The sequence below is a fragment of the Budorcas taxicolor genome, chromosome 12 (genome assembly GCF_023091745.1).
Source record: "Budorcas taxicolor isolate Tak-1 chromosome 12, Takin1.1, whole genome shotgun sequence".
In the NCBI taxonomy this organism is placed as follows: Eukaryota; Metazoa; Chordata; class Mammalia; order Artiodactyla; family Bovidae; genus Budorcas; species Budorcas taxicolor.
The window spans coordinates 12,546,552-12,561,805 of NC_068921.1; the positions used below are offsets into that span (position 1 = coordinate 12,546,552).

The 15,254-nt window shown below is 38.5% G+C and overlaps 1 protein-coding gene across 1 annotated transcript in view; it reads left to right on the forward strand.

The window, feature by feature from the left end:
* The window catches only part of DGKH (diacylglycerol kinase eta), a 200,385-nt gene that overhangs the window by 147,894 nt on the left and 37,237 nt on the right, over window positions 1–15,254 (forward strand). The window contains exons 13-17 of the mRNA XM_052650123.1: window positions 375–459; window positions 2,412–2,497; window positions 8,664–8,763; window positions 11,375–11,648; window positions 12,556–12,678. Coding sequence (XP_052506083.1) covers window positions 375–459; window positions 2,412–2,497; window positions 8,664–8,763; window positions 11,375–11,648; window positions 12,556–12,678 — 668 coding nt within the window. The remainder of the gene's footprint in view (window positions 1–374; window positions 460–2,411; window positions 2,498–8,663; window positions 8,764–11,374; window positions 11,649–12,555; window positions 12,679–15,254) is intronic.

The following is a 15,254-nucleotide window of genomic DNA, read 5'->3' on the forward strand; positions in this document are numbered from 1 at the left end:
GATTATGGTAAGTCCATCTCTTTCCATATTTGGTTGTTTCAGACATGGGAAACATGTTCATGAATGTATGCGCATGTGTATGTGAGGGGCTTCCCTGGTGGCTCAGAATGTAGAGAATCTGCCTGCAGTGCAGGAGACCCGGGTTCGATCCCTGGGTCAGGAAGATCCCCTGGAGGAGGAAATGGCAGCCCACTCTAGTACTCTTGCCCGGGGAATCCCATGGACAGAGGAGCCTTTTGGGCTACCGTCCATGGGGTCGCAAAAGAGTCAGACATGACTGAAGTGACTTAGCACGAGCATGTGTGGATGTGAGGTGAGAGCAAAATCCATTAAATTTTAAAGGAATTTTAGACCAGATATTCTTCTCCCTTCAGGTGGAGTATTATGACCTATGAACTCAAATTGCCGCCAAAAGCTTCTCTACTTCCCGAACCTCCAGAGGCATCTGAAGAATTTTATGTAAGACTTTAACTCTTTACCTGTTTATCATTTGAAAACAGAGTTGAGTATCTTGAACAAAAAAAAAAAAAAAAGCGTGCATAATATCTGGTAGCATGTTCACTTAATTGTAATTGTTCCTATTTGGGGTTTGGTCTCACTGACTGCCTCTAGTCCTCTGGTCTAGAGGAAAGAATCCTTACCATCCCGGTTAGGGTCCTTCCCCGACACCCTCCTTGGCTGTGTGAATTCAGCCACATCACTCGCCCTCGTGGGTCTCATCTTCATGGACCTCATCTGTTGAGGAGGCGCCTTGTTGGGAGGACTGAAGGAGGTGATGAGGTGTGGAAAGCACCGCACATGCAGACCCCCTTGCTCCCACCGCAAGAGAATTCTCCCTGAATAGTCTTCCTGTCGGTTTACTCTTTCCAGCAGGTCTCTAGGGAAGCCAGCTGATGCCAGGCTCCTCTCAGCTTTCACTCATCTCTTGCCTCAGCCATGAGCACCTGTTTGATTCTTAGGTGTTCACCCAGCTCCCTTAAATAACCTCCAAGCACACCAATACTTGTTGCCAGAATATTGTAGAATTTCTCTCTTCCTGCTTTGCCCGCTATGTTGAGGGCGTATCAGGATAACCTCCCTAGGTTAAGGTTCTCTAGGTTAAGCCTGTTGATCAAAATAAAACAAAGGAAGACAGTGCCCTTCATTCCATCCCTGCTCCAGACCGTTAATAACTACAACTTTTAGACGTTCTTAAAGACTCAACATTCTGATTAAACCTCAAACCACTGGAGATTTTAAAAAGAACATAATTTTCAAAGGATTATTCTCTGACTTACTAAGACCGTTTGATCTATGACAGCTGATTTTTCCCTCTAGGAAAATTCATCTGTTTATTTTACAGTTGAAATCTTTGTTTTGTCATTAAGAAAATTATGATCTTGTCAAAACTAAGGAAGGGAATAATATCTAGAAACATGGGCTTTATTTCTTAAAGAAACTAATTGTATTTAAATTTTTTCCCCAATATAGAAATAGCATAAACTGCTTCTAAAAAAATGGGAAAATACAAAAACATCTAACAAAGAAAAGAAAAATTTTATATATAGTCCTGCCACCCAGAGGGGCTTGTGTGCTAAATCACTTCAGTCACATCCGACTCCTTGTGACGCCATGGACTGTAGCCCGGTAGGCTCCTCTGTCCATGGGATTCTCCAGGCAAGAATACTGGAGTGGGTTGCCATGCCCTCCTCCAGGGGATCATCCCCACCCAGGGATTGAATCTGTGTCTCTTATGTCTCCTGCATTGGCAGGCAGGTTCTGTACCACTAGTTCCACCCGAGAAGCCCTAATTACTAATATTTAATAATTACTGTTAAAGATGAATATATTTTCTACTTTATTTCCAGCAGCATTTTTGTTTTTGTTTATAAGAATATTTTATCCAACTATAAACATAAAGGTTTTATAGGAACCAATCTTTCTTCATCATGGAATTTTTTAATGTTACCAATTTTCTCTCCAAAGGGACAAAAGGAGGAGATTATTTTGCTTTTCTTACTTCAGAGATGTCTATCTCCTAGCATATAAAATAAAGCTAGACAATTTGCTTTTATCATATGTGTAGTCACTAAATAAGGTACAGCTGTAACTGCATGGAAGAAGGCTATTTTTAGTGTAAAAGATTTTCAGTGAAACTTCCTACAAAATTTTAAATGGATTTTCTGGGTTTCTCTGAGAATATGAATTGAGGAATCCAGAAACTAAGAACCTTTCGGAGAAAGGAAATACTTATCTGTTTTGTGTAATGACTCTCATAGATGTGTTTATTTCATTGAAGTCACTTATATTTCATTATAGCCATTGCCGTGTGTCACATGCGTCAAGATGACCCCATTTTTGAAGCACTAATGACAGAGTTGTATGAATGCCAGCAACAGTAATACAGGGTAGGTTTTCTTTATCTTTTTCAGATGACAATTTATGAAGACTCAGTTGCAGCTCATCTTACAAAAATCCTCAATTCTGATGAACATGCAGTGGTCATATCTTCTGCCAAGTGAGTTGTGGCGTTCAAGTCATGAAATAGTTATACGACGAAAATGCAAGGAAAGCATTTTATCTTTCTTATTTAAACAAACATTTATGATTGATTATGATGTGGAAAACACTATAATTCATTATTTCCATAAGCACTACTGTTTAGGGGACGTTTACATCAGAAAAAGGAAAATAACAATGAGATTTTTCAAAACGACATTTCTCAGCATGGTTAAATTTTGTAATTATATTTGAATTCAAAGTGATCAGATTTTAGTTGTTGACTCCATACATGGACCCCCAAACTACCTGATTTAATTATTCCAAATGTTGCCGGGGTAGGATTTAGGATTTTGGTTGGAAGCATCCTCTACTGCCGTCATGAGAAATGGAAAATCAGCTGGCGGAAGGGGTGAAATGCATTCAAATTTTCAACTAATAAGTGAAAGTAAAAACATGCTTTAGTTAGTTCAGTTCAGTTCAGTTCAGTTCAGTCGCTCAGTTGTGTCCGACTCTCTGCAACCCCATGAATCGCAGCACGCCAGGCCTCCCTGTCCATCACCAACTCCCGGAGTTCACTCAGACTCACATCCATCGAGTCAGTGATGCCATCCAGCCATCTCATCCTCTGTCGTCCCCTTCTCCTCCTGTCCCCAATCCCTCCCAGCATCAGTCTTTTCCAATGAGTCAACTCTTCGCATGAGGTAGCCAAAGTACTGGAGTTTCAGCTTTAGCATCATTCCTTCCAAGGAACACCCAAGGCTGATCTCCTTCAGAATGGACAGGTTGTATCCCCTTGCAGTCCAAGAGACTCTCAGTAATCTTCTCCAGCGCCACAGTTCAAAAGCATCAATTCTTCGGCACTCAGCTTTCTTCACAGTCCAACTCTCACATCCACACATGACCACTGGAGAAACCATAGCCTTGACTAGACGGACTTTGTTGGCAAAGTAACGTTTCTGCCTTTGAATATACTATCTAGGTTGGTCATTACTTTTCTTCCAAGGAGTAAGCGTCTTTTAATTTCATAGCTGCAGTCACCATCTGCCGTGATTTTGGAGCCCAAAAAAGGATTCTGGTTTTGCAAGGAAATATTACTGATACACAGAAAGAAGTGAGAAAGAGGAAGTAAAGAAGAGGGATGGGAAAGTGGTGGAGGAAAAAAAAACATAAAACTTAGTATGTTATATACTTAATTAGCAAAAAATCAAGGAAAGACAAGATAAATCATTATAAACAAATTTGCTTGTGACAAAAGTACAAATGTAGTGACAGTCGCTTTTGATGCTATAACCCCCAGGAAGGGGATTCGACCGAGCCGTAGGAAAAGAGTTGAGCAGTGTAAGTCAAGGGAACACACTGGTTGTCCAGCCTGGTGGGCTCCAGAGCTCTTTTGATGGACAGTGCTGCTACTGGGTTTTTGGGTTTGATGCCTTGGTTGGGTGTTTTCTAATTAGTTCTATTGCTTTATGGTGAAATGTACAAATCTCAACTTTGTCCCAGGCCTTAACACTTCCTATGGCCTTTTTCATCTTGGGCCAAATCCATATACTAAGTTACTTCCTTAGGTATTTCTTAAGTTACTTCTACAAGGAAGCTATTTGCAGCTGCACTCTGGCCCTATGAGTCAACTTCTTCTTTTCAGGACATTTTAAAGGATATTGTTAGAAAACATGAAAAGTTGAAGTGGGACCTTTTTAAAGGTATAAAAAGTTGCAGAGTTATTCTTCAATATAGTTAAGTAAATATTGTATTTGGCCACTTTCTTAGTTTGGATGTTAGCAGAGCTTTAATATTGAATTTTGTGTATTTGATGTGTTTGGTTACTGCCTCCTTTACTTTTTATATATTTTTTATTTTATTTCTTTAAGAGTATAATTGACTTACAACATTTTTTTAAATACAATTTTATGAAGAATCTCAATATTTAAGAACTAAAATTCTGTTTTGTTGACATTAATACACTGGATAGGATTAAGTTTTCGGTTATTTATAAGAAATAAGCAAAAAAAAAAAAGAAATAAGCAATAAGGTTACAGGTGACAGTTTTAGTTTATATTCAATGCAGTTTCCAGTTATCTGTATTTCATTGGTTATGTAATTGTAAGGATGCCACTTTTATTTATTAATTGAGGACAATTTCCTTACAACTATGTAACCAACATAAAATACAGAAATAGCTGGAAACTGCGTTGAATATAGTCTAAGACTTGCACAAAAAGTAGTGAATTCAAAGTTAAAAGCTAACATAGTATTGTTCTTTTACATGCTTAATGATTTGAGAACAGTTTTAAAATTATAGTCTATATTTCTAAATGAAATTTCAATCTAGCCTTGGTCGAATCCTTGAAATATTTCTGGAAAACAACTTGAAAACCACCGATATAAGTCACAGTGCTGGGCCTTGTCAGTCTGAGGTCCTAGATGAGATTCAGCCATTTGCTGGCTTTGTGGCCCATGTCTGTTTTATCAAGTGTAAGAATGGAAAGAATGCCTGTCCTTCCTCCCGCATGGAACTGTTAGGGGAATTAACTTGAGGAACGAAATAAATATAGAACTTATGAAGTACAGAGTGCTGTATTAAATTATGGTGTTGTCACCTCATGTTTTACCCAACTGCATTTCACATTTTTTTTTTGACCTTGACGAGCCCAGACCTGCCCAGGTGCCCAACCTTTGCAACTGCCAATTAAAATTCAAGGGCATTTGCCATGATGAGGTTTAAGAGAGAAAAGATGGGACTATATGCAATAACTTTGTACCAGTAATATAGTAATACTACCAGTATAGTATGTTTTTACTATGCCAGTAATATAGTACCAATATAGTATATTTTTATACCAGTATAGTATATTTTTGAGTTGTTTTTTTTTCTTTTGGCCTCACCAAGTGGCATGCAGAATCTTAGTTCCCCAACCAGGGATTAAACCTGCGTCCACTGCAGTGGAAGTGCAGAGTCTTAGCTGCTGGACTACCAAGGAAGGTCCCTACTTGATTTTTGTTACAGACTTTTTACAGACATGAAAAAATTGAGACATTAGTATAATGATTTTCTACCATACTTATCACTCAGCTTCAGTATTTTGTCAATATTTTGTTATCTACTCCCCACTTTCTCTTGCTGGTGTATCTAAGCAAATCCTGGAAATCATTTTATTCCACTTTCAGTTTGTATATCCAATAATTTTTTAAAAGTCTAATAAAATTAATAATAATTACTCAACTTATATTCCATTTCTTTAACTTTCTTGAAGTTCTTTTTTTTTTTGAAGTTCTTTTTTTTTTAAACATTGATTCATTCAAATCAAAATCCTAACAAGGTGCAGATTGCCTTTAGGTTTTATGCCTCTAAAATGTGGAAAATCTATAATATATCTCCCTGCTTTTAAAAAATTGTGTTATTGAGGCATGACACATACACAATAATGTGCTCAAACCACAAAGGTACAACTCAGTGCTTAGAAAAAAATAACACACATTCACACTCACATTCTTCTGACCACCACCAGATAAAATGAAGCATTTCCTTCTCTTGTTAGTGCCATTTAATTATTGAAGGATACAGTATTGAGGCAGAACATTTCTAAAATAAACCTCCTGGTTTTTATGTTTATATTTGTCTCATAAGATAGTAATTCTCAGTAGCTTAAGCTATTTTTAACTATTTTTAAATGTTAAAAATGCTGATGAAAAAGCTGTATTTCATCAGCATAGCTAATAAGTAGGTTAACTAATGTAGTTCATCAACACAACATCAATATTTCTTTGACTTTGAAATTTTGCCAGTCCAGTAAGACAACATGAGTTATCTTCTGAGATTCAGAAGCACTAATTAGTCATTATAGATGCCATTTATTAATAAAAATGAAAAACAGGTTATTAGGTAAATGCAATTTGCTCTGTGGACAAAACTTCTCAAAAAACGGGATCACTAGCAGAAAACAAAATAATAAAATTGGAACCATTGTCTTAGAACCATAGAATTTTAGATTTGGGGACTAACTTAAGCAACCCCCCTCACTGAACAGATGAGGTATGATATATAGTCATTAAGACTCTTTTCTCAGAGCACATAGGTAGCTAGGGATTTTAAGATACTATGCATTGATACTTGTAAATCACCTTTAATTTTTGATTGGAACTTCTTAATATCAGATTAAAAATGAAATTTTCGGGTTCTGATAGTATGGTCCCTGCCTACCAATATGTGATCCTGTTTGGGCACCATTGCCATATTTTTCTTACTGTAGCATTTGCGTGTTTTTTTGTCATTTATCTCTCATAAAAAATAGGTGAAAAACTGATAAATGACGGTACTGCTGCTGCTAAGTATGGATCTCATAATCGAGATGATGGTGGGAACCATCAGGCATGATAACTGTGGACTTCTGTTAGGTTCAACTGAATATTCAATGCACGTGTTTGTTCAGCTTGAAGCGAGAGCAAAACTAAAGAAATACAGTGCTGGAAATGCTTCATTAAAATAATAATTAACAATAAATATGTAATTAGAAATTTAAAATATTTTTAGCTCTGTTTGAAGGTCCATGTGCCACTTTCATTCATTTGATTTTTGTACGTGTTTTCTGGAAGTCTTTATGTATTAAGGGGGAAATTGTATCAGTTGGAGAGTGTTTTTTGTGTTACTATGGTAAGTACATCTTAAACCTGTTTTTCCCCAATTTTGCAAGTTCCTGGTTGGTGTGACTTTGAAATCATACTGCTTTTAAGTATATATTTTATTTCTATTTAAAAACTCTACCCATTTAGGTGTAACAAGAAGTGAATCCATTCCTCTGGATTATAATAAATATCCTCTATCTTTTAGAATATGTAACTTAATGAACCATAAAATTCCTCCAGCTAAGTGGCCAGTGTTCTCCTAACACAGAATCCTAAAGTCCATAGAAGAAACTTCATAGTAGCCTGTCTTAATATTTCAAGAAATTCCATAGAAGTATTATACATAAACAAAGAAGACCAAATGACTTGAAACACATGATAAACTAAAGTCTAAACTACAGTCTCTGTAGAAATTTGAGTTTAAAAGGGTGATCAAAAAGGTTAAAGGTTAGGAAGTATTACCTTTTGTCCAAGTGACACCTAGAAATTGTTGCCAAAGGACAAAACAAAAACTGTTTGGAGTAATTTATTTCTTAGATGATAAATGTGAAGGTTTGGTGTGTGTGTGTGTCCCCTATATCTATTGAATGGCTTGATTTCATAGTTATTTAAGTATCTGAAAACTTTATGTTGCTCACATACCAGAGAAAATTGCCAGTATAATAGAAAAAATAACTGGTGGAATCTTCTTTTTCTTAAAGTTCCTCAACTTCTATCAATGTCAAAGAGAAATGCTATTTTTTAAATAGTCTGATTTTGTTTTCAAAAATCACTTTATAAGCTCCTGCTTCAGAAAGCTGCTCATACCATTCTGTTGGTTGTAGTTTTTAATCCAACACCAGTTTTAGACTTTTGTCAAATTTTGTTTTTATTTCAGATGATTTTATTTTTCTTTTTAGTCTGTTTCATTGCAAAGAAACCAAATGTAATTAAAAGAAACAAACAGATAAACTGTGTATTGCTGACACTAACAAGACCTAAATTCAATTAGTCTGCGTGGTATTGCATTATTACCTTAAGGGGGGTGGGGAGGAGATTGGATTTACAGAGAATATAAGTCAGTTCAAGTGGCAGGTTGGTTTCCAGCATAATGTACAACTTCTTTTCTCTTCAGGAAAGATATACTTTCAGGATACACATATAATGAATAAAGAGCAACAGGGACATCATCAGTGACAAATTTTTTTGTTTGTTTGTTCAACACTGCAATTTCTAAGAATATGTAAGACGCAGAAGATAATGTTTTATTTTTTAAATACGATCTAAAACTACTCTTCTCAAGAATTTAAACCCTTTAAATATTTGAGAAAAACTTGATATAACCTTAAAAAGACTTATTTCAGTTTTGTGGAGCAAGGCTTATTCATGTATCCATTTATCACTTCGAATGTCCTGAACTGACCTAGGGCCCGCCACGCAGCAAATATAAGTTTGGGTTTATAAAGCAATGATCCTGATCTTTTCACAGTTTACTCAATTGTGCTTATTTTTAAATATGTTTGTAAATCAAAGCAAAGCAGCTTTCTGAGTTTCCTGAATTGCACAATTTCTTTTGCTCAAAGGATACTTTGTGAGACCGTAAAGGACTTCGTTGCCAAAGTAGAGAAAGCACATGAGAAAACGCTGGAAAAAGCTGTTGCAGCCGATGCCGTGGCCAGTAAAGTAAGCGGGACACGTTCGGGGCGGGAAGGTCTTTTACAATGTGAACCTCAGACTGTGTTTCACAGCTAAATTGATTAAGTGGCTTTCCTCCCTAGGCATCTCAAGGCAAGAGAAAATTGCTTTTGTATCAGATATGAGGATTTAAAACATACGCTATTTTTTCCCTCGTTTTTGGAGTATAATTGCTTTATAATGTCGTGTTAGTTTCTGCTTTACAATGAAGTGAACCAGTTAGAGGTTTACAAATATCCCTCTTGGACCTCCCTCCCATTGGTACGTATGTAAACTGCATTGCTGAAGACCAACAATCCAAATCTGATCACTCACCTCCTTTTCCCCACTGGTTGACATTCTGAGGGAGAAAGGCACAGTAGTTGGGTCACATGGGGGAAGTTGCTAGGCTGCTGGTGCTCCAGCGCGGGGAGGAATGGTTTTCCATTTCCAGGCAAACCTTGGCCGCCCAAGTTCCCTGCCAGCATGGTTGTTCGGATTCCCCAGATGTTATAGTCCTCAGCATCTTTCAGGTTTCTGCCTCTTGCTTTGCCTTTTTTCTTGATAGGTACTTTTTTTCCCTTTGTGAGCTGTCTTAGGCTAAAATAAGAACAGTTTACTGAACCCTGAAAGCCACTGTCTTTGCTTTCATTTGCTAACAACAGGGCATTCTTAGAGAGGGTTTGGCTCTCTGGGGCTTTGCAAAGGCATGATCTTACCCAGCTGTGGATGGTGGTTGGATTGAGTGGAAGGGAAAGAAAATAGAAATAATACATCTGAAGTTTTTGGCCTCTTTCTCGTATTTTTATTCTCTGTGGAGAGCTTCAGAAAACAGAGACCCTGTGTCATCACGTGCTTTTCTCCTGACTGTTTCTGCTGTGACTTTGTCCTGGCCTGTGATCAAAAAAAGGCAGAGAGGACTGGATATTTGTGTGGAGATAACAGGTACATTAGGCAGCGGCATCAGTAGCTTTGGGCTTCCCAGATGGAGCTAGTGGTAAAGAACTTGCCTGCCAGTAGGAGACATAAGAGACGTGGCTTCAATCCCGGAGTCGGGAAGATCCCTGGAGAAGGAAATGGCACTCCACTCCGGCAATTTTGCCTGGAGAGTGCCATGGACAGAGGAGCCTGGCGGGCTGTGGTCTTTAGGTTCTCACAGAGTCAGGCACGACTGAAGCAACTAAGCAGCGTGATCCATACCTTCAGTCCTAAATGTTTCTTTACCCTTAGGGATTCAAAAAAGCAGAAGGAAACAGGGCCCAGCACTTGTTTTTCTTTCGCATCGTTATTTCCTATCCTGGGCACATTCCTTTTCACTTTCTTTGAGCCAATAATCCCTTAAGTACTCACACTCCTTTGTAAAACCAAAGCTTTGAAGGTGTGTTTACAAGACTCATCCAGACTTGGTGATTTGTGATGCTCCAGACAGTGCCGTAAGTTGATCACTTAAATGTTTATTCAGTGTTTTGCGTGAATGCGTGTGTGCCAAGCCTCTTCATTCATGTCCAACTCTTTGTGACCCCATGGACTGTAGTCTGCCAGGCTCCTCTGTCCATGGGATTCTCCAGGTAAGAATACTGGAGTGAGTTCTTTGCCCTCCTCCAAGGGATCTCAGAGAAGGCAATGGCACCCCACTCCAGTACCCCTGCCTGGAAAATCCCATGGACAGAGGAGCCTGGTGGGCTGCGTCCATGGGGTCACGAAGAGTCGGGCACGACTGAGTGACTTCACTTTCACTTTTCACTTTCATGCATTGGAGAAGGCAATGGCGACCCACTCCAGTGTTCTTGCCTGGAGAATCCCAGGGACGGGGGAGCCTGGTGGGCTGCCGTCTATGGGGTCGCACAGAGTCGGACACGACTGAAGCGACTTAGCAGCAGCAGCAGCAGCCAGGGGATCTTCCCAACCCAGGGGCTGAACCCTTATGTCTCCTGCATTGGCAAGCAGGGTTTTTTTGTTTTTGTTTTTGTTTTTTGTTTTTTGTTTTTTTACTATTCACGCCACCTGGGAAGTCCATGTTTCGTCTAATGTATAGCAAATTTTGTATAATGTGTAAATTGTTTATGTAATGTGTCACTTTATCATGAAACTTTCTTTGTTTTCTTTTAAGGAAAAATAACTTTAGGAGGAGTGTAAAGAATTTTCACCCATGCAGTGGAGTTTAAATAGTTCTGGAAGTATAAATCAGTAAATTTACAAAATAATTGTGCAGTTTAAAAAAAAATAAAAGTTATTTAGTCCATAGGTATCTAAAGTATAATTTATAATAGATAGCCAATTAATGATAATGGCTTCCCAGGTGGCTCCATGATAAAGAATCCACCTGCCAATGAAGGAGACTTGGGTTCAATCCCTGGATCAGGAAAATCTCCTGGAGAAGGAAATGGCAACCCACTCCAGTATTCTTGCCTAGGAAATCACATGGACAGAGGAGCCTGGTGGGCTACAGTCCATGAGGTCACAAAGAGTCGGACATGACTTAGGGACTAAACAGCAACCAAATTAATGATAAACATCAATGTAGGCATCTTTCCTCTAAAAAATTGAAAACCATTCATTTAAACTATCACTTTCCATCTCCACTAAATGAAGATTCATCACTATGTTTTTGTTTTCTTAGTGTTCCATCCTAAATGAGAAGCTTGAACAACTGCTCCAGGCTTTGCACACAGAGTCCCAGGCAGGTCCAGTTCTCCCAGGCATCAGCCCTCTCATGGTAGAAGAAGATGCTGTGGAATCTTCCAGCGAAGAATCCTTGTGTGAGAGCAAGGAACATCTCTTGGATGACACTACAAAACCCTCTTCCCAGAAAGCTGTCAAACCAAGGGAAATAATGCTGCGGGCAAACAGTTTAAAGAAAGCAGTGAGGCAAGTCATTGAGGAGGCCGGAAAAGGTACACGTTAACAGAAGCAGCTTCTGAAGTTGGCAACATTCTTCTCGTAAGCACAAGAGAATTTTCATATTGGTCAGACTGTGTGCTCAGTCGTGTCTGACTTTACAGCCCCGTGGGCTATAGCCCACCAGGCTTCTCTGCCCATGGAATTTTCCAGGCAAGAATATGGGAGTGGGGTGCCATTTCCTACTCCACGGGATCTTGCCCCCCACCCTCCGCCAGGGATTGAACCCACAACTCTTGAGTCTCCTGCATTGGCAGGCAGATTCTTTACCACTAGCTCCAACTGGGAAGCCCATTGGTCAGACTAGACACACGTTAAAAGAATTTCAGAGATAAAGTACACTGAAAATGTTAAAATAAAATTACAAATTACTTTTAAATCATATTTCTGAAATTAAATTTTTTAACTGGAATCTGTTACATTCTTAAAAGAAAATCAAGCCTATAAGCTACTTTGAAAATATTTTCTTAACATTTATCTCTTAAATGTTTATGTTGCTTTTTTAAGAGTTTTTATAAAAGTTCCACCTCTATTTTAGGTTTTCTGTATTCCTGTAATATATGCACTTAGAATTTGAGGTAACCGACTAAAACTTAACTTTGAATAATATTCAGAAACCCTTTATGAATTGTAACTTATAGTTGGACTTGTCTTTCATTCTCGAAGTTCTTAGATTAAATTTTTCTCTTCTGCTAAAAATGAGATTTTAAAATATTTCCTGTTATAGTCTCTAGTATTAATACTTAACAGACATCACATGACCCCAGAGTTCACTGCCAATCAGTGCTTATTTGTGAATGGTAAATTTCTTTGAGTTTATATTTCAATTTTCCAAGAATACGTTAATATTTATGGATCTAATTTTTGCTCATTGGAACGTATTTCTCCTCTTGCTACTTAAAGTGATGGATGACCAGCCAGTTCACTCCTCTGAACTAGTTAATCAGTCATTCGATTATGATAGCACAGAGACAGATGATTCCAAAGATGAGTTAAAAGAAGATGATGCGAAAGAGTCATTAACTGGTAAGAAAACTGTGATAAGATTATTTTGGGATTAGATAAAATGTAACTCTGCTTTCTGTTTTTGAACGGCTTCTTAGTATGAAATAAACTATTTGCATTTTTGTTTTTAACGAGGTTTTTCAGAAATTAAAGCTTAGGTATTCATGAATGCTGAAATAATGAAGGTAACATTATTTAGACTATTGTCAGGTACTCTCGCATCCCTTTTTATCATTTAATCTGGAAATCATCATCATAAACTAAGAATTTGGGGACCAAACATGGCTAATTATCTTAATTTTCCTCTAGGAAGAATAACTACCAAAACTGAAGATTTTAACTTGTTTTAGCTTTCAGATTTCTTTGAGAATAATATGGAAGCTGCAGGCTTCACAAGCATAACACGTGGCATTTAAATAATTCATTGGTCCCTTGAGTTCTATTGATCAGCCTAGATCGTTGATAATCCTTATTGCTAAATTAAGTTTTAAAATCCAGTTACAACCCTGTCTCTACTGAAGTTATTTTTGCCAGGGAATTAACATGTAGTTGCTTAAAGACTATTAACTATTTCTCTACTTTTCCAGTTTTAACTGAAGATGAATTTATACTTTTAATTTTTCATGTTGAATAAGGGAAAAGGTATTAATTTACTAGAATATAAAACAAGCAGAATTATTAATGAAGGCAAGAAGATAATATGAAAATAATTAACATAGTGCAAATGAAAATTAATACTATTATATCACAACTGTTTGCAATCATTAAATTTTTGCTTATACTATTATTACATATAAACTTGGGTAGAATACTTAAGTTCTCTGTGATGTCCTCATTTGTAAAATGGGGGTAATAATGTACCTACTTTTTTGTGATGTTTAAATAAGTTAACACCCATTCAACTCAGTCGTGTCTGACTCTTTGTGACCCCATGAATTACAGCACTCCAGGCCTCCCTGTCCATCACCAAATCCCAGAGTTCACTCAGACTCACATCCATCGAGTCCGTGATGCCATCCAGCCATCTCATCCTCGGTCGTCCCCTTCTCCTCCTGCCCCCAATCCCTCCCAGCGTCAGAGTTTTTTCCAATGAGTCAACTCTTCACATGAGGTGGCCAGAGTACTGGAGCTTCAGCTTTAGCATCATTCCCTCCAAAGAACACCCAGGGCTGATCTCCTTCAGAATGGACCGGTTGGATCTCCTTGCAGTCCAAGGGACTCTCAAGAGTCTTCTCCAACACCACAGTTCAAAAGCATCAATTCTTCAGCGCTCAGCTTTCTTCACAGTCCAACTCTCACATCCATACATGACCACTGGAAAAACCGTAGCCTTGACTAGACGGACCTTTGTTGGCAAAGTAATGTCTCTGCTTTTGAATATGCTGTCTAGGTTGGTCATAGCTTTCCTTCCAAGGAGGAAGCGTCTTTTAATTTCATGACTGCAGTCACCTCTGCAGTGATTTAAGTGCCTAGAATAGCTCTGGGTACATTGTGCTGAGAAGGAACGTTTGCTCTCAGTGTCACGATTATGATCACTGCTGCTGCTTCTGCTGTTCTTGCTCCTAACTACACGAACTTTGAAAGACTAGTTCTTAATTGTATTTAAAACTCCTAGAAACTTTGAAACTGGACCATATTATAGACCTCATGTGTCTGACCTATAACCAGTTCTTTCATATTTTACAGCATCTTTTTGGACCTTATTTTAGACCTTTTTCTGGAGAAGGAACTGGCAACCCACTCCAGTACTCTTGCCTGGAAAATCCCATGGATGGAGGAGCCTGGTGGGCCGCAGTCCATGGGATCGCAAAGAGTTGGACACAACTGAGCGACTTCACTTTTCACTTTCATGCATTGGAGAAGGAAATGGCAACCCACTCCAGTGTTCTTGCCTGGAAAATCCCAGGGACGGGGGAGCCTGGTGGGCTGCCGTCTGTGGGGTCGCACAGAGTCAGACATGACTGAAGCGACTTAGTAGACCTTTTCCAGCACATAACCCAGTTATATTAATTTAACCTTTGACCTTTTTGACCTTAAATGGCCCGTTGCAGAATATAATCCAGTGCAGGCATATTTTACACTCTTGACCAATGGTCATGCAGCCTTGGATTACTCACTGTCACTACAACCCACTCTCATTGTTGTAGTTCAGTCTCAAGCTGTGCCTGACTCTTTACAGCCCCATAAACTGCAGCACGCCAGGCTTCCCTATCCTTCACTATCTCCTAGAGTTTGCTCAAACTCATATCCATTGATTCAGTGATGGCTTCCAACCAGCTCATCTTCTGTTGCCTCTTCTCCTCCTGCCTTCATTCTTTCCCAGCATCAGGGTCTTTTCCATAAGTCAACTCTTCGCATCAAGTGGCCAAAGTATTAGAGCTTCAGCTTAAGCATCAGTCCTTCCAATGAATATTCAGGGGTGATTTCCTTTAGGATGGACTGGTTTGATCTCCTTGCAGTCCAAGGGACTCTCAAGAGTCTTCTCTGGCACCATAATTTAAAAACATCAGTTCTTTGGCACTCAGCCTTCTTTACAGTCCAACTCTCACATCCATACATGACTACTGGAAAAACCATAGCTTTGACCATACAGTCCT